Source organism: Aptenodytes patagonicus, chromosome W, assembly GCF_965638725.1.
Source record: "Aptenodytes patagonicus chromosome W, bAptPat1.pri.cur, whole genome shotgun sequence".
NCBI classification, from domain to species: domain Eukaryota; kingdom Metazoa; phylum Chordata; class Aves; order Sphenisciformes; family Spheniscidae; genus Aptenodytes; species Aptenodytes patagonicus.
Window position 1 is genome coordinate 1,496,029 of NC_134981.1, and position 26,870 is coordinate 1,522,898.

Sequence of the window (26,870 nt, forward strand, 5' to 3'; positions counted from 1 at the left end):
GCCATCGCTTCAGATTTTCCTCGCGTGTGATATTTGGAGGAAGAGTTTAAAATGCAAGGTACATTTTGTGGTTTATTACTGAGGTTGAAGAAATGAGCTGCACTTAATTCATGGCTGAAGGCTTCTCTGCTGTGGCCACTGCAGTAAATAATCAAGGACGTTCCAAGTGCAAAAATAATACCTACCAAAATCACCACTAGCGTAGTGCTGAGCCTCACCTAAAATCGTGCGGGGGGCGGGCAGGGAAGGTCGGGTTTGTGGCTGCCGCACCCTGGTGCTGCGGCGGCAGGCTGAGCTCGCCGGGAGCCGCTCGGAGGGACGGCATCGCCCCTGCCCGCAGCCACCCCTCGCGCCAGGCTCCATGTTGCAGAGGGGTTTCATGGGGATTGTCGGTTCGCGTTTCCACCGTGCTTGGATAGCACCTGGACGCCAATGCCAGCCTCTAGATACGCGTTAAAAATCTGGACTCGGGTTCCTGAGACAGAAGTTCACAAAATTCAGCAGACTTTTGGAAACATATAAACGTAGTGGGTTTGTGTTTGCCTCTTGGTTTTTTCTGAACTTCTATCTACGCTCTGATCACGCTTTCAGGTTTTGTCCACAGCTGTGAGGGCCTTAAACCGCTATTTTTAATGAAATCTAGATTTTTATGTAATTACTGAATTTTTGGAGCTGAGGCTTTAGAAAAAAATAAAACCCCAAAAGAAGAGGAAATACTGCAAGACTCCTGATAAAATCCCAAGAGTCAGCTACACTGAATTTATCAGCAAGCAGTCGATTTCCTTCTTAATCTGGCTATACTTTAACTACTTCTCAAGCAAAAGCAGTTTTAGAGGACTTCCAAATAACCACATTTTGTTACAGAAGTTGGCACTAACATGTGTTAGGCGTTTAAGTGTGAATTTGAGCAGTCGATGGGAATATGGTGCAGTGTTAGGAAACAGCACCAGGGAAGTTGGACCTTGCTCCCCAGGCTTGCTGCCTACCTGATGGAGAGTTTTCTGGCAAGTGACTTCACCTCTGGGTGCCTTTTTTTTGGGCTGTCTTTGTTCATCCAGGCTGTAGCCCCTTCAGGTCAGGCTCCGGCTCAGCACGGTGCCTGTGCAGCGCAGGATGACAGAGGCTTCTAGGAACGGCTGTGGTATAAAAATACGTATTTTAATATAGCATCTGGATTCATTTAATTGAAAGTGTGCTTTTGGGGTATTAATTAGGATTGCTGAAAGGAAAAGTTCATGGGAAAGTGTAAGCATGTCATTTCAGTGAGAGGTTTCTTCTGTAATATGTATGTGTTTACAGTTGGTTTGCTGTGTATTTTAAGTGCGTGCGTTTTGTATATTAATAAACAATATGCATATTTGATGTAGTATAAAATACACAGTGAAACCACTGCATGGCCCTAACTACTCACAAAATCATGTCCTTTGTTTCAGAAAACCCAGCAGCCTGACATCTTTAGTCCAACCGGTCAGGTTGCAAGATATATTGTTCACTGTGGAAAGCCCAATGAAATCAAAGGTACAAACACCCTTTTCTCCTGAAGGATTTTACATAGTAAAAATAAAACGTTGTGGATCTAGTGCCCAAAGACCTCACAGACTTGCTCTCTAATCACAGAAGAACATAAACTGCTTAATACTTACCACTACTTAGCCTCCCGCACTGTGCAATTTGGTATTAAACCACAGAAGAATGTTCAAATACCATTAAGGGACAAATCTACAAAAGCAAGAAAATTGTAAGGCCAGGCCAAATTCAGTAAACTCAACCCTGCGGTTAGCAGATGCCGCGTACAATAACATCTCTGGCCCCGGTTCAGTCCCGATGCAGGCTATGCACCGCGCGCCCGGTACTTCAAACACAAACACGCCATTTCAGGAGTTGCTTCATTAGTGCGACTCGTGCCCTTATTCAGAGAGTCATCACAGTCTTTGCTCCATCTAACTGTAAACCCACACCGTGGCCGTCGTGGAGGCACCGTGCACAGCACCCGTGGATGCAGGAGCACGCCTCTGCGTTCGCAGCGTGCAGGAGAGGAGTACGGTGCTCGCACTGCACCTGGATGCCCAATCCAGACAACCGTCTACTGCTTTTTACGTTACTATCGCATCTAATCCAGTCTTACTAGCCAAAGGGTTAAAATTCGCTCTGAAAGCTAAATTCTTCGTCTTTAATGGGAAAATTGACAAATGTTGCAGAGAACATCTTTTGTTTGAAGATCTCCGAGGAAAGATAGATACCCGACAGTTTCCCTCCTCCGGGCGATATTCCTGGAGAACTAGAGACAAAACGATTTTATGCAAAGAGAGGGAAGACTGTAAGAAGCAAAAATGCTAACGTTGGTTACAGCCCAGTCCGGCACGGCAGGCAGAGAGCTGAGACTTAGGAAAGATCTGATGCTTTTCATGCTGGTGCTTCAGTAACCTCCGGCAAACCTTGCAGCCTGCCCACCTGCGCCCCAGTCCCAGGCTGGATTTAGCTCCTCTCCCCCTGTGCCGGAAGGGGGTTTAAGGAACAAGTTCAGATCCTGATTTCTTGGAAAGTGAGAAGGACGTCCGAAATTTTGCAACGCGCTCAGGGTTTAAAGGCCAACGCAGTATAAGCAGCAAAAGGGAAGAGAAATGATGTGGTTTAGTAGAGGAGGAGAGGTAACCATGAGTCATGAGACACAAATAAAACAAAAAAGCTCTGGCAGAGTATCAGGTGAAGCTTTCTGTGGCAGGACACAGATTTTTGACTCGGGAATAATCTCCCATATTTCTTAACGTAGAGATAAAACTGATAAAATACCAAGACACATACTGTGTGCTAGAGGCCCTCCCGTGCTGCAGCTCAGCTGAGCTGCTCTTGCACATCCAGAGCTGGGACAGCAGAAACCATTCGGGTGTTACAAAACCCTTTTAATTCCATCTTTGCTTCTCGGGTAACACGAGCGCTACCCCAGTCAGAAACACAACCCCAGCAGTCGGGGATGCGGAGGGAGCAGCGCTTCGTTTGCGTGGTTGGGAAGCCCAAGCCCTGATTTTCCCTGTGACGTGGGGAGACTCTCTGGGTAGGGTCTGGGATCACCAAGCAGCATTTTGTGTTCATTAAATACCTATTATTCTGGATTCTTTTCTTTCTTTGAACAGTATCCTCAAAGAGAGCCTTGCACAGGGCCCTCCCTTCTTTCTTCTGAGCAGCGTCCCGGTTTCGTGGCCTCCCCCTTGACCAGACCTCTCACCGTGCCATTGCCATCTCCCCTGCCCATCTCCCCTTCCACGCGGGCTGCTCTCCCAGGGTGACGGCAGAACGGGGTTCAAATTTGCCTGCGCCCTCCCTAATTCTTTGAGGTCTTTGGGACCAGCCACTTGGTCTTTCTGTGTGTCACCCATCCTTGCACCCAGCAGCAAAACCAAACCGTATTGCTCGGTACGGAGCATGATGCGCGTGGGTGGGCAATGCAAAAGGATTTTACCTCGTTTTCTGATTTTTTCCAAAAATGCGCCATCTCTACCTCTACTTTTGTCTGGCTGTTTGAGGTTGGGGGTTATTTTCAAGTACAGGTAATTCCCAAGTGCATAGTTAATCTTCAGAGCAAGTTACACACGTGTAAACATGACCTCCTCTTCCCCGAGCATCCCCGGGAGCTCAGAGCCGTGGTGGCAGCCCAGCCTCCTCTGCCGCAGGCACGTACGCCTCCCAAATGCCTTCTGCATCGCAATGTGGCCAGGTCACCGGTTACCGGGACCAGGGTGACCGTACTTCGTATTTTCCCTTGTAGTCGGAGCAGAGAGCCCGAGCTGTTGCCCTGGGAGGCTCCGTGCCGGAGGAGTGTATTCGGGGAGCCCCAGCCTCTAATCCCCTTGGCACCATTGACTCGATGTGACTGCAGCACCGGCGCAGTGCCCATGGCCTCTCCGAGCTTCGGTTTCTCCGTCTATACAAAGGGAAACAGTGACAGAATAATATTTAACTGCTAGATAGAGGGGCTGCGAGGCCTAACTATGTAACAGCTGAAAAGTCTTCCATATGGCAATGTGCAATAAATGAGGAGCAGCGTTCCTCTCCCGCTCCCTCCCCAGATTCTTGTGGCAGAGTGGGAACGAATCCGAGTTTGCAGGATCCCACATCTATGTTCAGTCCTGCAGATCATTTAGCAGAGAGGAGGGTAGCGAGAAATGCTTTTGAGTGCTTTGATCAGCTCTGCTAACGGTTTACTATGTAGACAAATTGCTGCATGTGACTGAAAAAAAGGCCACGTTTTGGTTCTTAACGTTAGCCATGTGTCCATTTGCATGGTGTCCACAACTTTTTCTTACCTTTTCCACGTTTTTTTTTCCTTTTTTCCATGTATTGTTTTAAAGAGTAGTTGTGCAACAACAGAATATATAGAAATTCTTTCTGAAATTCTAGTGCAAGTAGGTCTTTTATCATTTTATAAAACACTGAACCCACTTGGGAGAATACATATTGTTACTAATGAAAATCGTTCTATTACAGTGTGATTTTTTTTCCTAAAGACTGAGCATAAGATCAGGTCCTTGATTGCCTTATGCTTCAAAAACGTTTATTTATTTTGTAATGGCAGCTGATGCTAATGGAGAACAATTGACCAAGAACTTGTAGAAACCTCTCAGTAAAGCAATACGAGCAATAACTACAGCGCTGATCACTCTAGATCGTACTTCAACTGCAAAAGCAAAGATGATCCCTTATAATCTGAAACAACTTGTTTATTGTGTGGTGTCCACAATCGGTGAACTGCTCAGCACTGTATGAAATATTAAAAATCTTGCTCTGTTCATTTATTTTACCAAATACTTCTCCAGTGGGCTCTAAACTATGGTACAACGTCCGTAGTCTCATATTGAGCCCAGTGACACTGAAATTCCCACGTGCAGGAACCTCCCATCGCATAACCCTGTGTGCCTTGGGAACATAGAGAAAATGTCAGAAATGAACCTTAAACCCACTTTCCTGTCCGTTTCTGCAGTGAATCCCAAATCGAAGCCCATGGGATGTTCAGGCCCATAGTCCAGGCCAGCAGAATTCCTGACTTTGGGCTGGTAACCCCAATGCCACCTTGCAGTAGTTGCAGGGTCTGTTTACGGTGCCAGAGCAATGTGGAGAAGCTATCATAGTATTGCTAACCTCAAACATTCAAATACCACGAGTCAGCCGCCCTCCCATCCACAAAAAAAGAAATCATGAGATTTTAAAAATAGTAAAGATTGGGTTGGTTTTATTAGCCTTTGGGGTTTTCTGCCTCAGAGTTCCCATTTCCCAGCTCTCCTCCACACTTACCGGAGTTAGAAGCTCAGTCTTCAAAATACGAAATCTGAGATCATCCTGTAATCAATGACTACAGCAGCTCTGACTTTCCAGAAAAGAAAGCCCACCGAACACTCTGATACTCTAGATAAAATGGTAAAAATTGGCAATGGTGCCTTTGTGCAGGAAGAAATCCTGGCCCATGTGGTTTAAGTTTCTCTCTTGGCTTTTCGCAAGCAGTGTAGTCAAAAATAAACCTAGTGGCAAATGGATATTTTAGATAGACAGTTTTGTTTAAAATAGTTTAACTGTAAAGTATGTTTCTATGCCTCTCTCTCTATTTTTTTTGGTAAGGTAAGTTTTTTGGAAGGTGACAGATAAGCCGCAGTGCCCGGTGCTTCCCCACCTGCCCCCAGTGCCCTGCCCAGCTCCGGGGGTCCAGGCCAGCTCATGCTGCAGCTGAAGGGGATGTGCTCAACCTGATTATCTGTTAAAATTGGCTTATCTGGAAAGCAAACATTGGATGCTGGTTTGGTTTTCAATAGCTAGTTTTGATCTAGGGTTTTATTATGTTATTAACTTCATGTGCTATCTAGCAAATACGGTCTGTATAGCATTTGAGGTAAAAGGAGAAGTTTGATATTTTACAGATTAAACTCGGCGGATGCTTGCAGAGATGTTCTATGGTTTACTCTGGCAGTCTCAGACTAACTCTTTTGCCATATTCCTGGCTTCCAACCTCAGTCACAGCACCCACCTCAGCCAATTAGTTGTGTGTTTGGCAATGCAAGAACAGGAGCACGTGCAATTATGTCACCGAATCAGTCACTGCTGAAAGGGCAATTTGCTGCAGACCTGCTCTGGATATGGCAGATGTGCCCGTCTAACGTGTTCAATACATAGAAAACGTACAAGAATTTGGTGGAATCGGCACTCGCCCTGACACCCGCGAGTCATGTCTGACTGACCATTTCAATTTAGAAAAAAACTTGCGAATGCATTTTTATTGAAATTATTTGAAAATTTAGCAAGGCTCAGGCACTAGCATGGTGACCTGACTCACGCACAGAGCGTTACTGTGGACAAGGACTGTCACACCGGCATGGCCGTGGATGCTGGCCGGGCCAGTCCCGAGTCCTTCTGAAGCAGGCTGAGGCGGCGCTGCCGGTCGTCCCGGCTCTTCGGTCCAGGCTCTCTGCTGGAATAAGGAACTGTCGGGGCCACTCCACGAGCTGCACCCGGTTAAAACATCTGGTGGAGAGTTTGTCCCCTTAACGAGAAAGAGAGGAGCTAGATTCAGTGCTGGGAAAAAGGCTTGCTTCCTCCTGGCAGACAAGCCTGGAAACAAGGCGTAGGATTATTAGGTTGATTAGAATTGCCATCAATAGGTAGTCTATAATATTAAAGCAGATGTATCCACATTTGGCTGGTTTTAAAGTAGCTTTTTAGAGACTGCGGCTTTTAGGATCTGATTTATTCATATAGCATCTGTATAATTAGATATTTATACTGTATTCAGTCTGTGGTGCACAAGTATCTGAATATGAACCTCTTCCTGGGGAGAGAGGAGAGAATATTAATGTACAAAACCATAGGAAGATAAGTGTTGCCTTTAGTTGCAATAGTTACAAAAGAGACGATTATAAATTACGTCATCTGGAGTTCAGCGGGTTAATCTCTAACTCAGTTTGGGATCCTCCAAAACCAAGATCAGAAAATGGCCACGGCACGTGCTACCGAAAACGTGTCCCATCTTTATGTCTGTATAAGGTAAATACGGTGCAACTTGTTCTTGTGTTTATCCAGCGTCTGATGAACGAGCTTTCTGTGGTTCGGTTTGTGTCCCCTCCGGGCAGAGGCACCGGGGGCTGTCCCTGGCTGAGCTCTGCTGCTGCCGGCGCCGTCCCCGCGCAGGTACTTAGGGGGGGATTTTAAGAAATGTTTAGCTCAGCTCTAGCATCTCCTAAACTAGACCTGGCTTTGGGGAACAGAGCTGGGGTTTGCTTCTCTCTGTTTTGTTTTGCTTAGGTAGGAGAGAGGCAGGTCGGAAAAGGCTGATGGGGCATGAGGTGGGGCACGTCATCATGGGACCTCTGAGTGCAGGTCCTGGTCCCTCCGCTGGGGCAAAAAGCCACAGCTGGGTAAAATTCTTCACATCTGGGCATTCAGAGCCACTTCTCCACCCACAGCGGGCACGTTTTAATAACTGCACTCAAGGATTTGTGTAAGAAGGATGAGATTATCCAAGTGACCCAGACTTAGAGGAATACTGGTTATTTTAGTCATCTTACTTGATATTTTACCGTTATCCGTTCCAATTTGTGGCTGCAGGCTTGTCATCCAGCAGATAGCTTCCCTTCCTTTGCTCCTCTGCTGAGGACCTCAGTTACAGTCGCGTCAGGAACGTGACTGCTGTCTCTTCCTTCCAGCATCCGTTTGCTATGACTTTCTGGAAGGTCTCTTTCCAGATAAGAAGCGTGCCGGTGGCGGAGCCATCCATTGCAGCACCCCTGGTTGAGCGAGGAGAGTGCTCAGCAGCTCACTGGATGAGGCCCTTTCCAATTTCTCTATCCTGAAAATCCTGCTGGAAAAGCGGGGACCCATTCCCTCCTCCCCTCCTGGACCAGGCGAGATGGCCTCCTGCGGGAGCTGCAGAACCCGCCTTTCTGTCCTTCTTCTTCTTCTTCTTGGATTTCTCACATGTCTCCTCACCCTCTTCTGGAATTTGCCGCTGGGATCCGACACAAGGGAAGCAAGGAGAGAACGGAAGCGAGTATATATATACCAAAGCGTTGAAATTATACTGCAGAAGTCACAGCACTGATTATTTCTAGGCAGCCCCGCCTGGTTTCTCTGCCTGTTCACCAGTTTGCCTGGGTTGCTGGTCTGGGGTGACCAGTGGTGCAAGGGGAAAATGGAACAGGAGGACCGTAAAAAGAAAGTATTAACTTAGGTAACGCTAAAGTAACTGGATTCTGACAACATGGCCATGGACCATGGCGTCCTACATTTACTGTGTCATGCTACGTAGGTGACATGTCGACCTGAATTGGTCCCTACTTGTGTTGTGCACAGGGAATGTATTTATACCGTAAGTGCATGGATAAGTTACACCCGGTCAGCCTTGTTCTGTTGTGACCTAGAAGATGCTGAAAGAATGACGCCTAACATAGAAAGTGCTGAAATAATGCATTATCAGAGCATTTTATGCGTCTGTTAGGTTGTGTGTATTTTAAAGTACCCTGCCCTTTGGTGGCATTCCCTCTGGGTACAATACAACATCGTTTTTACCGAACCAAAGGTTTAAATACTCATCCTTGACCCTTTACATGGAAAACAAGCACCTTTTGGGCAATGGAGACAACACGCTGGTTAGACAGGACCGCAGGGAAGCTGCTCCCCCTCGCTGGAGGAGGCCGGTGCGATGCCCAGTAGCGGTGCAGGGCGGTGGGACGCGCTGTCCCCACGTCACTCTTCCCCGCCTGCGCCTCGGCATCTCCACGCTGCCAACCTCTCGTTAAGACGAAGGACGTAATTGCAGCGTTGCCGGCACCACTCTGTGGCAAGGGCTGGAAGATGTCGGCGCTGCCTGACGCCCACCGGCGGGTGGGTGTGCGGGGGGAGCTGCTCAGCAGCGCAGATGCAGCCGCGGGGGTCTGCAGGGGGTCCCGCACAGCTGCACCTGCAGCGTCCCCCTGCACCCTCGCACCGGCATGTCCGGAGCTGAATCCTGGCGGCAAATCCTCGCCTTTGTCGGTGCCGAGTCCTGCCAGGGAGCTTGGCTCTCCCGCAGCCCGCATTAACGACAAAACCCAGCGCAGAACAACTGCTTTTGCCTGGTTCAGCGAAAATCCCCAATGTAGCTATGTTGCGGCCAGATGCAAATTGGTAGAGCGCTGCATTTGGAGATTAAAACACCAACAAAGATTTAATTTTTTAAAAAGGCTGCTTCTCGTCAGATAACTCCCCTTATATTTTTAGTGGTTTGCTCTTTTGATCAATGGGCTCTTGTTAGCCAGGAGCCCCGCTCGGGCCACGCGGCTGGAGACGTGTCCCCGGCCGTGCCAGCGGCCGACCCGCACCCCCGAAAGCCACAGGGGTCTCCCGAGCAGGGCTGCGTTGGGCTGCTGGGGCAGAGGGGTGCAGGAAGGGGTGGGGGGGTGGCGGAGGACTAACGCAGCCTTGCCTCACATCATTTCAAAGCCCTACACGCGGTCGGCGTCTCTCCAGTAGTATTCCTGGCTGTTACTAATAATGTGAATTTTGTGTGAGATACACATTTCTATTTCTAAAAAAGAAAAAAGGAAAAATATCTGGGACAATCACAAGTTCCCGAGCGAGGCAGGAAAATACATTAAAGTTATCTCAATGTATGCGTCGAATGCAAATATAATATGGTAAAGTAATTAATTGTTACTGTCATGTGTTGAGAATTATGTTACAGTTATGGGCTTACTCCCTGCAAACCGCATTGACTTCTTATCATGTTACGTACAATATATGTACACTGAAATTTTCCCATTCAGGAGAATGAAAGCACTAGTACGGCAGGGTCCAAATTAAGTTGGACTGTTCCCCACTCCGAGGTTGCAGAAAACAAACTGAAATCATCTGCAGTCATTTTCATGACACACGGGTCACGATTCAAGGATTGCTTTTCGGAGTCGCAGGTCTCTCTCCATTTCCATGACCTACAGACATCGACACGTGAAATTTTTAGCGTTACCTCGTGCCAGTCAGAAAAAGCTTATTCTGCTGGAGTTTAGGGGATTGTTTCCGTGGCAGGAAAGCGATTAAGTTAGATGATTTAAAGGTCCATCCAATCTAATTTTGTGGTAAAATTTGTACTAAAATGTAATGCTAGTTGTATAACTTTGTGTGGAGCTGTGAAACTACAGCTTTTATTAAGAGAGGAAATACCATATTTTGCAGTTTGAAAATGCGGAAGGGAAGGACTGGCTTTATTTCTAGGTGCTTATTAAAAACGTCGTAATAAACGATCAAAGCACTTCATTGTTTTTCACCTCTGGAGCATTAATATCTACGTTTGTAGGAGGTTAGTTTTATAAAGTAGATTTACTGGTACAGTAAGCGTTCTGCCCGTCTGCGCCAAGCCCGGGGTTTGAGGGGCGTCTTCTCCCCCTTTCTGGTGGAGCGTTTTGTCGCACGTTGACCTGTGGTAGTTGGGATTTTTGGCCTTATGTATTATACGCTGAGGGTGGTTTAAAGGGTACAAATGTGATCTTGTCAGATTGACAACTAACTGTTCTAATGAGGAAAAAATCCTCAAAGCATGAAATTTGAATGAAATGTGTGATTATAATTCAAGTACTGTTTACCCAAACCTCTGGGGACCTCCCGAATAAATGCAGAACAAGTGAGTTAGATAAACCTCTGCCTGTTCTTTCCTCCTGGCTTTCCCCCCCCCTCACATACGCAGCCAGGCACACAGACCCTATAGATCGGGGTGGAAAGCATGAAAGGAAACTTTGCCGTCGCCCAAGACGACAGCTCGGAATTGACATCACCATCTCTTTGTCGTTGATTAATACTGTATGTGGTGTGTTACGACGTCGAGGAGTAAGGAAATAGGTGCTTTGAATTATTAAAGTTGGGCCCGGAGACTGGCTGTGCGCTCGCATGGCATTTGCTTCGGCATATGCAAATGATTTAGTTTCATTCGGGATCAATTCCCAGGGGCCCTCCTTTCCTGTGATGCTCCGAATTTGGCAACCTCAAGTGAGTCCCGACGTGGTGGTGGGGGGGGGGGGGTGTATCCCCCCCCCCCCTCCTCCTTCCCTTAAACACACCCCCCCCCGCCGTTGGCCGGGCCGGCACCGCGCGGGGCGCAGCCGGGGCGCGGGGCGCTGCGCGGGGCGGGGGACACGGGGGGGGGACACGACACACAGACACGGGGACACACACCCCCGTTTGTCAGCAGCGCCCGGCGGGACGGGGCCGGGACGCCGGGACATTTGTGACTTAAAACCCACGAAAAAGCGGAGGAGGGCTGCGCGGGGCTGCGCGGGGCGCGGGCGGGCCGCGGCAGCTGCGCACAATGCTGGGAGCGTGCCAGCAGCACGGACAGATGGCGGAGTTATTAGATGTGCATCATACGATTCCCTTCCTGCCACTCGCTTTTTAATCAAATTAAAACAAAAAAAGAGAGAGAGAGAGAAAGGAGAGGGGAGCGAGGGAGCGGGCGAGGGAGAGGGGGAGGCAATTAAGCGCATTTGTATTCCGCTCGGTAACGGGCCCGGCTCCGCGGCCCCGCGGGCGGCCGGCGGGGAGCGCGCCGGGCGGTGCGCGGGCGCGGGGCGGTGCGCGGGCGCGGGGAGGGGAGGGGAGGGGGGGGGGAAGGAAAGGCTGGAGGAAGGGGGGGGGGGGGGGGGGCGCGCAGCCTCCGCCCCCGCGCGGCGAATGGTCTCGCCCTGCTTTGCATATTGAGCGCGCCTGGCCCGGCCATATGGGAACATGCGAGTGGAGGAATTGTTGTGAAAAAAGGGAGAGCGAGTTTGAAATAAAAGTTGTGAGAGCGGGAGCGGAGGGGGACGGCGGCGGCGGCGGGACCATGTACTGCGCATACACGATCCCCGGCATGGGCGGCAACTCTTTGATGTACTACTATAATGGGAAAGCGGTAAGCTGGCGCTGCAATTAAAGGTGTAATTTGGGCAAGTTTTTCACCCTCCGCGCTGCGCCGCGCTCCCGGAGCCCGGGGCGGGCCGGGGGCCCGGCCGCCGCTTTTGGGAGTCGAGTCGCGTTTGGGGGCTTTTATTTATTTTTTTTGTTTGGCTTTTTTTTTGGGGGGGGGGGGGTGTCGGTTTTTTTTCCGCGCGGTAGAAAGTCCGCCCCGGGCTTAAAAGTTTGGGGTTGAGTCAAAATAGCGCAAAGCAAAAAAAAAAAAAAAAAAAGAAAAAGAAAAAGAGGGGGGTGAGGCGGGCGGGAGCGGAGCGGGGCTGCGCGGCCGCGGAGCGAGCGGGGCGGCGGCCCGCGCCCCCCCCCCTCCCCCCCCCCCCCCCGCGCCTCGGCCCCCTCCCTCCCCCCCCCCCCCCGCGCCGCGACCCGCGGGCGCGGGCACCGAGCAGCCCCGCTCCAAAAGTCGTCGTGAGATAACGGAAAAGGGCCCAAAAGCCCCGCTCCCGCCCGCGTTGCGGGGACTCGCCCGTGCCGGCTGACTTCGGTCCCTCTCCCCCCCCCGCTTCCAACAGAAACGCTTTATTTAAGAAGAAGGGGGGGGGGGAAGTGTCTGGTATTTTGCGCATAACCCCAGCAGAAGGTTTATACTTGCCATCTGGAGGTTTATTTTTTTTTTTTCTCTGGCTGGGTCTCGAGAAGGAAAAGTATTTCGGTATATTTTAAAATATTTGGGGGGGAGGGGGAAGGGCGAGGTAAGGAGGGGAACTGCTGCTGAAGGGAGAGGAAAATGAAATTTGGAAGTGCTGGGAAGGGAGGGCAGCGCGTGGGGGGGAGCAGGCTTCGCAAACTGCTCCAGCCTGCGTTCTTTCAACTTTCTTTCGTTTCATCTGATACCAATCAGGGCGGCGTAGCGAGGCCGAAGGGGAACTGTGAGAGTTTTAACCCAGGCCCGCTTCGGATGGAGCGGATGGAGCAAACTAATTATCCTGCCCGGGTGTGTCTGTGAATGTGTAGGCATGTGTGCCATAGACCAGCGCGTGTTTATAATACATCCAGCTCGAATTGTTCCGTACGGAAAGCCACTCTCATGAATGAACATCTGTTTGAATAACTGAGATTTTTTTTTTTTTTTTTTTTTAAAATATGCCTATTGGCGAGAGTTGTGGGCCTCGCCTTTTGTTTTGAATATTTTGCAAATAACACGTTGCAGTAATGCAGGACACTCGGTTTGTGGGTAGAAAGTAAGTGAATTTGTACAGGGAAAACAATTGAGATTTACAATTATAAAAATGCAAAAAATAAAGATATGTAAATTTACTGCGAGGCTTCTTTTTTTTTCTTTTTTTTTTTTTTTCTTTTTTCTTTTTTAAATTAGTTATTCCTATTCCAGAGCTGTTAAGGCTACACCTAAAGTCTACCTGACATTCCCATGCACGGCAGGGCCAGCCAGCCTCAGTAGCTATAAAAGAAAAAGTTCCTACACGCTGCTATTCATCCTCAGTAAGTAATAAAATCCTGGCGACAGCAGCCTGTAAACAGGAAGCAGCAATGCACAGCGCTTGCACAGTGTCAGGGCTACGGTAAACAATTTTCAACACTTAGACCAACTTCATTATTCTTTGGATTTTTCTTGCGGGGGGCGAGATGGCGTGTTTGATAAGCGACATGGAGGTGGCTGTGGGAGCCGGGGTTTTCCTTTTGTTTTGGGGTTTTTTTTTCCTCATTCCATTTGTATATTTTTTGTTGGTTTCTTTTTTTTTTGGTTTGTTTTTTTTTTTTTTTTAAGTAACTGAACATAGAAAGCACAATGCCCAGCCTGCCTGGTGAGCGGCCCCACGGTCCGTGTCACCAAGGCTGGGAACGCCGAGACCGTAATGTCGTCCTGTCGTGCCAGCCGCCTGTCGTTCTTACATAAAACTGCAGAATATGACATCATAGGGCTAATAAACCCCGCTGGGCTGCCAGGCCTTTTCCCCTATTCTTTGTGTTTTTCAGAAGGTGGGACTCATAAAAACCAGGATCGCTCTGTCGCAGGAGATGTATTTATAGGCACCGGTGGAAGGTGTCTGTGAAAAGCCAGCCTGGCCTCGGCGCTTCCCCGCGCCGGGAGAGCACAAAGAGAGAGGCGAGGGTCCCTGCGCCGCCGGGGGGGACGGGCAGCCCTGGCAGCGCTGCCCGCTCCCTTCCCGTTAGCTCGGGGAAAAGGCATCGGCCGCAGCGAGGGAGTTGCGGGAGTCGGGGGGATGAGGCCGGCACCACGGCGTTTGGGAAGGGGGAGAAAGTATTCCTGCGTCCACTTGACAAACAGATTTTTGTGTTTTATAGAGCCGGCATTGTTCTGGCTCCGGTTCCGCATTGTGCAGCTCTTGATGTGGTGCCAGGCATCGTGCGGAGATTGGGGATGCCATGCATTAATTGTTCACAACGCCTCGTCGAAAGGACCCGCGGCTCTTGGGGCTGCACAGCTTTCGCCCAGTTGTTGGAGCAGAGCAGGGGCTGCTCTGTCTCGCACAAGTTTCCTTGTGCAGGAAAGATAGAGTTCTGAATTCCTCCCCTCCCACCCCCCCACCCTTTTTTTTTTCCCAGTGACAAGTCAATTACTTGGTTAAATTCAGTTTGAACTCTCTGAACTGCGAGCAGGCAGCGGAAGCAGGTCTTCCCTGGGAATAAACAAAAGAAGAAAAAATGCAAAATCATTCCAAAGCCCTCTGAATCGAAGTTGCTGTGGGAAGAGGAGGGCAGTTGGGTACAGGAGTCAAAAAATGGCTGGAAAAAAATTAAGCTGCCGTAAATGCAAGATTTGCAGAACACATTTTCTGCAACTTGCTTCCCCCCCCCCCCCCCCCTCACTCGCAGGGCGTTTTAGGAGAGCTTACTCCATGGGAGAGCACTTTTTGCCTTTAACTATTTACTGATGTTCATTGGTAAGAAATCTTTTCCTTCCCATCTCTTGCGATAGAGGGTATTTGTTTTGGAAAATCTTAAAACAATAGCAAAACTGCCAGTGTCAAATAATAAAGTGTAAAGATAAGCTAGTGCTCGGTGATTACAGTAATGGTATGATATGTGAATGTTGGGGTCTTGATTCACTTTTTTCCCCTAAAATATCATTAAAAAAAAAAAAAAGACGTTTTAGCAAAGGAGTTAGAAGTGTGCACTATTAGCTGTGATTAACTAGATAAACACTTCGGTTACGTTGGAAGCCATGAAACAACAAGAGCCATTTTTTTCGTAAGCCTTGCTCCTTGTTGCCCGAGATGTGTGTGATATTTTAGGATGTGCGCGTTACCTGAAAGGGGGTGGGTGCAGGATTACTGTCTAAATTTGATTTTCAGAATTGCTTATTGTGAATTGCACCTCACTGAGACTTTAATAAAGTATTATTTGGTCATAGACAATATATTGAAATGCATGGAACTATAAAGAAGAAATTATTGCAAATGAAAATGAAAAACAAAAGTGGCAAAATTTTCTTTTAATGGTATCTGAAGATCACATCATCAGCTCCCACCATGCGCATGTGTTAAATCATATAGGGAAACCTATAATTATTGTAATTGCTCTTTTTGCTTTATCCTAACAAGCTTCAACCCATCTCTCAAACTAGTTGTTTTGAAATAGTTATTTGTCAAGTCATCAAATCACAAAAAGTAAATGCTAATGAGTTTTTCCTGTTTACATTCTGTCTGCTATTCTTATTATAAAGCTTTTCAACTCCATCAAGTCCCTAGATGAAGATGAATGCTCCATGGTATCACTCCTGCTAATAGGCTAGGCCAAAGAGTGTAATAATTCCATGTACCACGCTTAATAATGACAAGTGAGGAGTTGTGAATGGCACGAGGCTGGCGTCGCTCTGGGAGCGGCGCGGAGAAAGTTTTCTTTTTGAGCGCGAGGAGGAAGAAATCTCGAAATCGAAATGAGAGACCCTTGTGCTTGCACCCTTTGGGCTGAACCGGCAGTAATTCAGCGTGATGTTTGTGGTTCATCTTTGTTTAAAGAAATGTCAGCGTCTCATTTGCTGGGAATATTGGAGTACTGACACGCGGATCATAAAAAAAATATTTACTAGCAAAAGTTACAATATGCTTTAAACTATTTCCGAAGCGTAGGGATAGATTTTGTAACAAAGTAACACTAAATTTACAACTCCTTCATCAAATTGCATCCACGTACGGGGAGCTCAGGCTTCATGATTTGAAATCCATATGTGCAGGAATATACGTGCGTATGCAGAAATGCTTCCTCTTTTCAGGGCTGTGAGTAGAAGCCAAAATACCTAGAAGACTTTTCCAATATTTGTGGGGTTTATGGAAGGGCTGTATGTTTGTATCGTAAATTAATATAATCTTGTAAGCTCCCTACTGATAACAACCAAACAAAATTTTGTAAATTATAACTGTTTACATAAAACTATATACAGTGTTACATACACACACACATTTTGACACAATCAGTGGCTTTCTGTTTTACATGCTGGAGGAAGGGAAGGGAGATAGAACGAATTTATTCTGACTCTTCGAGTTTGCAGAAATAACTGTAGCGCTGTTTTTAAGGGTCATGATACCTGGCCGTTCGGTTAAAACGTACGCTTGGCAGGTCTGATCACTTTCTTCCTGTTGTACGCGATGGAAATATAAGCGGCCTCGTGTTTGCAAAGCTGGATTTTGCTGAAATATTTTAGGGATTATTAAAGCTTAGTATTCTTGCAGGATGTTACGTTGAATCTTAGTTTTAAATATGCTTTGCATATGCTGATCAGAAGTGAACTTCACCTCTTCATCTGTGCCAGTTTGGAAATTATTATGGTGGCTTTTCTCTGAAAAAGAAATTATAAATAGAACTTTATTTTATTTGGTTATAGATCGATGGTAGACATGGAAAATGATGTTAGGGTGTTGACGTCTTATAATAGTGTATATTATGAGCTGCTTTTTTGTGGGCAGGACTGGGGGGGGTAACAAAAGATCTAATGGCTGGTGCAGTCTTTAAATACCTTTCCAATTGATCTACAGGAAATTGTGCAGAAGAATTGTTTGTTTCCTGTTTCACTATAAATCTGGTTTGCATTATACTTGGCTTACTGTAAAATTGCCGTGGCACTTCGGAGACGTGGGATTTGGTTATTTTGCACAGGGAATTTATTTTGAAAAGTGAATATTTTAGCCTATGTTGGCTAGTTTCTTTCTGATTTTATGATACTGTGTTGCTGGTGGAACTGGGGTTTTTTTTGTTGTTGTTTTTTTTTTTTTTTAACCGGCCTCTGAAGTTTTGCAGCCTGACGGGTGGTGGGAAAGGTGACGGCAGCACAGTGCCTGCAGCTTGGAGGGGAAGGCGTCGCACAGTTGGTCAGCCTGTCTGCAGGCGTAGTGAAGTACTGTGGGAAACTCTGATACAGGCACAAGATACCTGCGCAGAATTGCCCTTCCTTCCTATTGCTTTTCGTTTATTGTTTAAAAGAAGGGGGGTGGGTGGGGAGAGTTAGCGTTTTGTAAAGATGATCTGGTGAAAACTTGTGTGCTCGTTTCTCGGGCTGCACTTTGCAGTGCCGCCGCGATGAGTTTGCTGCCTAGCTCTCCAGCCTTCCCCCTCAGACACGCGGCGTGCGGCACTGAGAGTGCATCTTTTAACTGTTCGGGTATTTTTTTCAGGCAGACTGCTAGAAGTGAGTTTAATATCATCCTTTCAAAATTCCAGTGCCACATAACTGTATTTTAATACATCATTGCCAACACTCAGTAATAAAAGTCATAATGCACTTCTGCTGAAAATAATCCCCTGTACAGCAAGAAGCTGTATTTAACTAACACTGGCTAGTGCATACCCAGTGTTTCCGTATCAAAAGTGTTTGTATTTATTACTGTTCGGTTAACCAAAAGATAGGCTATCACGGAGAGCTGAGGTCATTACGTCAGACGTGATCTCTCACTCTCTTGCCTTCCTTTTTACGGTGGAGAAATTCTCAGGCTCATTAAAAAGTTTCTGTAAGTCTCTCAAGGTTCAGTGGGAAGACAGTGTTCTCGGACCTCAGCAGGTATCTCAAAATATTTAGCATCTAGCTTTGTCCTGGCATAGCCAGACAGAATCATCCAAAAAGCTGAAAGAACAGATTTCACTGGAATATGTTTCTCCCCCAAAATCCAGGGCAGGTCTTGCTTTTCTCAACTTACTGAATTTATGTATCTTCATTTGTAAGGTTTTCTGGGTTGGTTTTTTTTGGTGGGTAGCATTTGTTTGTTTTTCCTTGCTGTTGGTTTTTTAGTTTTCTGTTTTTCCTGGGAAAGTAGTATTACAGTGTTATCTCCTCTAAGTCAGAGAGACACTTAAAGTTGGAAGTTGGCTACAGGAGAAGCAGAATCAGACCTTTGGTGTTGAGGGATTTGTCCTTTTGTGCTGTGGGTTGTCCGGTTTCCTAAGGCATAGCTTCAGCTCTAGATGCTCTCAGCTTTTTCCCAAGCAGAGGTGTCCATGTGAAATGCAGCGTGCAGAGCACAAATCTTCCATCTACGTTTTAAACTTGCATGTGTATGAATACAAATATACTCTGCAATTTGTTGTGTACAATTTTGTACTTGAGCTTTGAATTCTTTCCCCTATAAGGACCTTAGTTTTGCCTATAAAATCAATAATACTTAAAAAAAAAAAAAAAAAAACAACCAAAAAACAAAACAAAAAATCAACCTCCCCAAAGTTTGTGTAGAGGAAATTTCATACACCTGCAGAGCTTTATTAGGTGCCTGCACAGGAGTGAGAACTCATGTGCACAAGATCAAATTGTTCTTTAAGCCATGTACTAGTCTTTTTGTGATGAAAAGCAGCTGAATAGAAGAAGAGGGGCCTGTAGCCCCCAGATAGGGAGGAGTTGAGCTGGGTGCTGCCGGGGTTCAAGGGCGACAAAACCCGGCAGCCCTTGCCCGTTGTTCTCCGGAGACCCGGGGCCGGGCTGTGGTGCAGAGCGATCCCGTCCCCGGCGCGGGGGCACGGTGCCGGTAATTGGAGGGGCCGCGCAGGGAAGGGTGCGCTGCAGCTGCTGCCATTGTAGCCGACCCGCGAATGAAAAGGGGATGGGAACAATCCCGGCCAACATTTGACTTGGCTTTTTCACCTCTGCAGACGCGAGGGTGAGAATTGCAGAGCAGCAGTCGGCGTGCACCAGCCACAGCCCTGACAAAGGGGATGTCCACAGTGAAAAACAAATCTTGCGGCTTTAAAAATAGCTCTTTGCTCATGAAGTGGCCTTTCATAATTGCCGTTAAAAGAATTTATCCAGCATCTGGTGAATCATCGTTATTAAATTCTGTTATTAGCCCTATACGTTGGATTTCTTTTTTCCCCTGAAATCCATGATAGCAGCAGTCATATCTCCTGGAAGACACAGTGCACAAATAACTCGCCCCTCAAGGACAACCTCATGGAAAAGGTCTTGTGCAGCGTATCTAGCTACCCTCCCCCCCCCTTTTTAAAAAAAAAAAAAAAAAAAAAAAAAAAGAATAATGCTGAATTACTCAATGGCTTTCTAATGAATAAAACAAACCAAATTGATGTAACATGCATATTTAAACCCATTCAGTTAAGTACTGACGTGATTAAAATAATCAAATGTATTACTTAAAAAATTAAAAAGGCTAAGTTCTGCACCCCATTATTTTATTGACTTTTAAATATAAATTGCAGAAATGTTTACATTCCTAATGGCATTATGAAGCTAAACTGACAAATCGGAGGGAAAAAGTTGATTGCCCAGCATATTATTACTGCTGCACCTGTCGTTACAGTCGAGTTAGCTGCGGAGCAGCGCGGGGCACGAGGGCTGCTTCCTCGGGCTCCCTTTGTGAGCGCTGGAAGGGGTGGAAGGGACCACGAGCGTATTTGAAGCGTAGGTTTGCTTTTTGCAGTAGCTCATTCTTGCAGTCAAGTGATTAACAGGCTTTCAGAAATCTTACGCAGCTTAGAAAAAAATATGCAAATGCAGGGAGAGGTAGTGCTCTCCGATACCTGCTGCATGAGGTCCCTGCAAGCAAATACAACCGCAGATAAAGGTGTTTGTGTGTGGAATGAATGCCCATTAGACGCAATGAGAGCCTGTATTTTTCAAAGGATTTGTATTATGATCAGCAGAGAGCATTAATCTAGGTGAGAATCCCAGCTGGGTAAGGCTAAAACTGCTTTAATACAATTGCTGTCAAGTGCTACTTTCATGCAATCGGAAGCACGCTGGTGTGTTTTCCTCCCCACCGCCCCAGCCGATCCCGCAGCCTGCTCGGATCCCACCGCGCTGTAACACCCCGCCGTACCGAGGAGATGCTCGGGTGCTGGCCCGGGAGCGCCCGCAGCGCTGGGGGAGCCCGTCGTCAGCCGTGGGGCTTCCCGCGGCGAGGCTGCGCCGCCCACCTCCCGGGGCTGACGTATTTTTCCTATTCTTTTCTGCGTTTTAGCTAAATATTTGTTATTGCACGCTCTGCTTCTTACAGTCTTTAATTTGGTCGTTGGGAATGGGAATAAAGAAATACTCCAGTTCAGCTGCTCTTAAATGTTGCTCTGCCCCCATGTAAAATAGGTAGACTGTAAGAGTTGAAGAAGAAATGATTAAGCTATCAATGTCTTTTAAGTGGTGGTTGTTTGAGGTGCTTAGACAATTACAGATGTTGAGTTACAGAACGATTTGAATTCCTACGATTTCTGAACACCTGATATGTACTGCATCTCTCTTACATCCCCTCTAGCTTCGCAGCAAAATGTTTGCATAAATACATCCTCAATCTTGCGGTGGCTATTGGACTAGAGATTTTTCAGAATTAACACTATTTCCAGAATTAAAAAATACTCTTCAGCTGTGGCGGAGGGGAGGGGAGGGGAGGGGGAGTGTAACCAGAAAACCAAATGTATTTCTTGCCATTTTAAACCTTGCCCGTGCCTATTGCAGGAGGTAAATCCCTCGCATCCGCAATCGTCACGGCACGGTTCAGCGCCGGAGCCCGTTAGGAGATGTCCGTGTGCTCCCGGTGCCGGTCCTACGGGAAGTTTGGCTGGCAAAGGGAGGGATAAGTATGGATCAGCCATCTTCCCCGCGGTTACGTTTGCAGCACGTCCTTGTGTGTGGTTCGGGAATGGGGACAGCTGCGAGACTCGGAGTGGTGGCAGCTGCCGGGATGCAAAACTGATTTTCCTATTAACACCTGAAAAAGAGACAGGGTAGCACTGAAAACTTAAATAAGGTAACGTAAGCTGATACGCAGAGCTTTGGGATAGTAATCCCACTTCCCAGCAGTCACATAATGAAACACAACCGTTGCTTGACGGCGGTGGTCAGGAACCCGTGCTGGTCCCAGGACCCCTCACAGAGGGTGCAGGGAAGTTTCCAGGGCTGCCGGGGTGTGGGAGCCGGGAGCCCGCTGCCTGGGTGGGTGCTCCCGGGCAAGTTTAGTCGCCAAATATAATATTACTTTTTCTTTCCCACTGTTTGAGACTTCTAACTTGTAAATAAAAAACATCTCCAGTATAAAACTTGCCGGTCGCTATTTTTATCAGGAAAACAACAACAACAAATGGTGTGAATGGTTTTGTTGTTTTGGGGTTTTTTTTGTTTGACTTCCTAAATTAGTATTTTACAAACTGTTCACCATTTCAGAAGTTAAACACATGTTGTTTTCAGTGGTTCATTAGAATACAATGTTTTTGTGCTAATCTACTTCAGGCAGAGTTTGGACGCAAGGTGGCTGCTCCCAGTTCAGCCCCGGGTCCTGGTGGCCGATAGCCGCCATCCGCTGGGATGATCTTTTTTTTTTCTTTTTTTTTTTCTCTTTTTTCCCTGGCCCACCCCTTCTCACACCAGCACACTGGGGGGGGGGTGGGTGTCACTTCTGATCAGAAAAGCGGTGGAGGTGGCCACTGTTCAGCATCTCTGTGACTATGGAGAATTCATATTCAGTACGGCCTTAGGAACCATAAGATAATAGGCTGCTTCAGCATCGAGAAGAAATAAATATTCCCCCCCCATTCCTGGGGAGCACCGTCTCCCCTGGTTAACGAATCTGCGAGCGCCGTGCCAGCACACATCTGTCTCGTGAAGAAGGGCTGTTGATTCTGCCAAAGCCAAGAGAGGGCACCTTGTAGGGGAAAATAAAATTACACATGTATAGACAGCTCTGTACTGATCACTTCTGGCAGAAGCCTGTTTCTGATAATCCCCCTCGCTGCCTGAACCACACACACAGATCTGTGGAAGTTGGAATACGAAATAAGTTCTGCTCCGATTGCATGCAGAGATCTGCCACAGTTTTGAGGTTGCAGTTGTAGATCTTCAAAAGATCTAGACTGAGGTCTTTAATTTGGTATGCTATTAACTCATAGGATGGTAATTTGCTTTCAGTGTCCTAGTGTCTTATTTATAGCCTTAACTATTTTTCATAGCAACTTTTACTGTGCGGGGGGGAGGGAAGAAAGATCCAGTAAATAAAATCACACCACATGAAACTATCCTTTTTGTGTCCTGTAGCTCTGCATTTTATCTGAGAGAAAATCACAGTGTTTTTAGTTTTGTGGGACAAACTCCTTAATCCGGGGGAATAGCCTGTGCCTGCCCCAGGTACCACGCTGAGGGCTGGCCGGGATGCGGGGACGTGGTCTGTGCGAGCCCTAGCCTGGGTGCAGCACCACAACAGCCACAGCATTTACATTTTTTGTTTAAGAGCAGATTATAAATGCTTTCAAAGCACAACTGTTCTCTAATGGAAAACATTTTGGGGAAGTTCAGAAAGTTAAATGCAGGAAGAGTGGACGGTGACAACTGGGCTGCTGGCTCAGTCATCTGTGTTTCTGAATCGCCTTTAATGGGTGTTTAAATATGTGTGTGACTGTGGACTTGCCCTGTTTGTAACATCTTGATGTCCATCTGTGATGTCCAGCCTGATGCCCCGGTCACCCAGTGCAATTTTATAAGGTACCGGGTGCTTATGTCGAGCTGTCATTTGCAGAAAAAGGGATTTTTTAAAAATTTTTTGTTGTTGTTTTTTAATCTCCAGTATGATGTAGACCAGATTCTCGTAAGCATGTACACGCATGCAGCGGCTTCATTGGAAATATTCATGTGCTTAAATCTGTGCATACTAAAACTCCCAGCTGGAGGAGATCCCAGGACTCTTACCTGCAAAAAAGAAAGGGGAACTGTAAATACGGACTTCCGCGTGTGTTTTGGTGTGTTTGCAGTTATCAGCGCACAGGTGGGAGCGCTTTCAGGTCGGAAGTCTTGAAAATTTCTGCCTTTAGTGCTTACTTCAGACAGTTGGAAGGTTTGATGATTTGGTTCCCTTCCACGTCGGCCGCAGAAGTAACCATTAACCATTTGAGAAATGCTGGCGATGGTCTGCAGTGATGCCTTGTGCGGTTAATAAAAGCCCTCAATGGCAGAGGCAAATGGCAGCAGGCATTACAGGGGCTACCTGTTGTGGAGGGAGTTTTGCTTCTGTACGATCGGGTCAGTGGGAATTTGACCCTTTAGCTCCATGTCAGCCGGCACGGGCTCCCCAGGCTCAGTCCTGCCGTCTGTGCTCCCCTGGGGCACGATCCTGAAAAAGCCCTGCCTCTGTGTGCTGATGCCAGCAGATCCCATTAACGAGAGCTGGAGGACTGCTGAGCCCTGCTCGGTAATGGTAGGCATCTTTTTTCCTTTTCCTAGACAAACGAGGCATTCTAGTAGTAATGTAAAGATCAGTTTCTACAGATGATCCGTGAGATAAATTCCTGAGTTACTTTTATTCTTTCTGATAGCTCTGAGAAAGCAGCCATGGCATTGTTCAGCTTTATTTTTAAAACAGAGCTAACAGTGGTACCCCTGCAACAACTGCAGATCCCAGGCTTTGCCCACTCCTCTTTGTGTTTAAGCGAAGCAGCGTACACCCCAAGGGAAGCTTTAAAGATTTATTCCGGTGCTGATGCCACAACGGAGATGTCCTTCGGTCTGATGACGCCCATTTGCTAATAAGTAGGGAGTAATTGGTTTTCTGAGTAGCTCCTTTCCACTTGTGGTAGAGACACATTTTTTTTTTTTTAAATATTGTTGTGTCAGAGTCCGAAGTCTGGTTCATAACCATATTTACTTTGAGATACTGATTACTACAGCTAATGACTGCTTTATTAGAATAGGAATACCTTTGGCTTGGCTTGTGGCTCTCAACTAACAAGCTGATCTTTCACTGCTACTGGCAACCACGTACTGAAATGCCTCTTGTAATTTTTAGTTAGGATAGTCATATTTGCATAAATGCGTTCGTATTTTTTAAGACTGCATTTTATACCTATCTTGTTTATCAGCTCCAGTGAGCGCAGAGTCTTTTCAGACACTCTTTTTTTCTTGGTGAGACTGGGCATCGGGAGATAACGGTGTCTCAAACTGGCGGATGCTTTATCCTGGAGCTCGTGATGGTGTGCGCAAACCATCATTTTTTCCTTGCAATAATTATGGTGTTAAGAGGCATTTGTGTTGTGCGCTCTCTTTCAGCTTGCACCATGTTTGGTTCCTGTTATGCAAATACCGCTTTAAACTTAGAAATGCCAATTTGCATTAATATTTTGGTTTCATATAGCTAGCTATTGCATTGCAAAAACAAGTGCATTTTAATGAGCATTTGGCAGAATGTTAAAAAAAGATATGGTACTCATTAAATTCTATTCTATGAAATGCAGTAGTTTGTTGCCAAAAATCATTAGGATAAAATACAATGCAAGTTAAGGCTACAAGTATAGCCCTCATCAAAGAGTGCTGCGACACCATGGAGCTGCAAAGCTGTGGCATTGTGTACTGCATCATGCAAACTTCTCTCCCTAACTGCGAAACGGGAATACTGTGAACGTTCGGTGTTTCTCGAAACCGACTTGCCTGTCCCTGTGCCATCTCTCAGCGTTTCCGTGTCTAACCCTCCTGCTCTAAGCAAGCTCATGTTGGCATCTGTTTGGTTCCTTTAATTTATCTAATCCTGCAGACTTTTAAAAGACATAAACACTAAATTGAAAAACAATATTTCATTCCTTAATGCATTTCAGAGCCTAATTCTGCAGCCGGCTTTTCATTAGGCCTAGGTTTCCTTTGGCATCCTTGCACCAGAGTCACGCGCGAATCGAGGGCTTTGTCACGTTGAGGAAGGACCGCAGCATCCCCGCAGGTCAGCGGAGCCGCTCGGGAGACTCTTCTGGTCGTGGGGGACCTTTTTAAGGAGTTTTCTGTAGTTGGTCAAAATCAAGTCTGTCTGCGTGCATACACACGTATGTGTCTGTTGCTGCCGCCCTGCGCTGGTGCGGCTCTCCCTCTCCCCAGCACGTGGTGCCAAGCAGCTGGGAGCTCTCTGGATTTTCTGCCCCCTGGTCGCTTATTCCTCTCTGTACGAAAATGCCTCTGCCGGGGAGACGGCTTCACCCCGCGGAGGAACGCGAGCTGGGAAAGCTCGCCCTCCTCCGACACTTTTTTTTCTCTTTAAAAAATTTTTGGGCTTATTAATATTGGAAATGCTTCCAAGGCTGATACTTGAGAAGCTGCTTTTCTGTAAGCTGGCTAAAGGAGGGCTAGGACAGGGTTAAATGAGTTCTTTTCTTCATTACTCAGAAGTGATATAGACTTTTCTTTGACTAATGTAGCTTAATTAGTGGTCAATTAAAACTGAACATTGTTGAATTGAAGTTCTTTGATCAAAATCCTTGGCATGGTCTCCCTTTCTTTAACTAGCCACCATCTTGAATTCATTTGGAATCAGTAGTGTAAACAAGTTTAAAACTGGTTCTTTTATAAGAAGTCAGCAGGCTTGTATAGCTGTGGTTTCTTTCTTTTCCTTTTTTTTTTTTTTTTTTTTTAACTTCTGTAGGCGGCAATTCAAAGCAGTGTTAAATGAAAACAGTGCTACACCCTGAAAAGTGCATTTTTCAAAAAAAAAAAAGTTGCATTAATTAATCAGGATTCAGTGGTTCCTCCTGGTTCCATTTCTTGTCATAATCTGTATTTTCTCTCTGGTGAATAATTTCATTATTATCTGAAATATATCTTGTTTCATAATTGGGCAGCAGTTGTTCAGAGTGTGTTCAGGGACTCCACAGTTGACAAGCGAGTGAAAACAAAATTGGCAGAGAGAGGAACATGTTTTAAAACCAGTGCGGGGCCTTAGATTTAATTAGAGAAGTGCAGCTTTAACTTCTGGTGATGCTGAATAGCAATAACTTGAGAAAAGACTTGATGCATCATTGGTGAATTTTGCTTGAGGGGTTATTTTAAGGATTGCATCTTAGAAGGTTTCTGGTAAATGAACGTTACGCTCAAGGGCACAGTTCAGACAATGGTCATAACGTGTCCTCTAAAAATATTTTGGGTTAGATTTCTATTGTTTGCCAAATAGTTCAGTCATTTCAGCAGTAGGCTTGAACCAAAGATAAAGATGAAGATGCTCAGTCATTACTAAAAGCTCTGTGAAAAGTCATTGTTAAACGTCCAGCTTTGTTAAAAGCTAAATCAAGCTAGAACACGGCTATCGGTGCTGATAGTGAATAAAGTAGATTTTAAAACAACGTTGAGTTTTTGATCGGCAGAGTTCTCTTTATAATGCGGATGAAGCAGGCTGAGATTTTCAAAATACATGTATTTATCATTAGCTTTCCTTTAAATGCAGTTATTTAAGCTACAGTGTTCATATTTTTATAATACCTTATTAATATTATTTAGCAGCTAAACTCTGAAAGAAAACTGTTTTGGGGTTTTTTTGGGGGGTTGTTTTGTTGGGTTTTTTTCTTTTTTTAAGTTTTTCAGTTGTTGGGTAGGTTTCCTATCCGTGTCCTTGCTGGTTCCATCCGCGTTCTCTCGGGCTGCCCCGGGCTGTCCAAGTCAACTGGAGCCCATCGGTTTGAATCGCAGCCCCAGATTTTGGTGTGTTTGAGTATGTGACACTATTCACGCTTGTAAGGCTCGATTCTCAAGCCTGTGCCTGGGCTGTTTTGTGTGCCTA

At 46.4% G+C, this 26,870-nt stretch overlaps 1 protein-coding gene across 18 annotated transcripts in view; it reads left to right on the top strand.

Annotated features, from left to right (window-relative positions):
- Nucleotides 1-26,870, top strand: part of LOC143171885 (transcription factor 4) — a 244,185-nt gene that overhangs the window by 163,048 nt on the left and 54,267 nt on the right. For 2 of the 18 annotated variants that reach the window (XM_076361038.1, XM_076361039.1), the window contains exon 1: nucleotides 11,688-11,893. The exons of the other annotated variants lie outside the window; for them this stretch is intronic. In XM_076361038.1, the coding sequence (XP_076217153.1) occupies nucleotides 11,720-11,893 (174 nt within the window). In that variant the 5' untranslated portion in view covers nucleotides 11,688-11,719. Of the gene's footprint in view, nucleotides 1-11,687; nucleotides 11,894-26,870 lie in introns of those variants that run through there. 18 annotated transcript variants of the gene reach the window in all.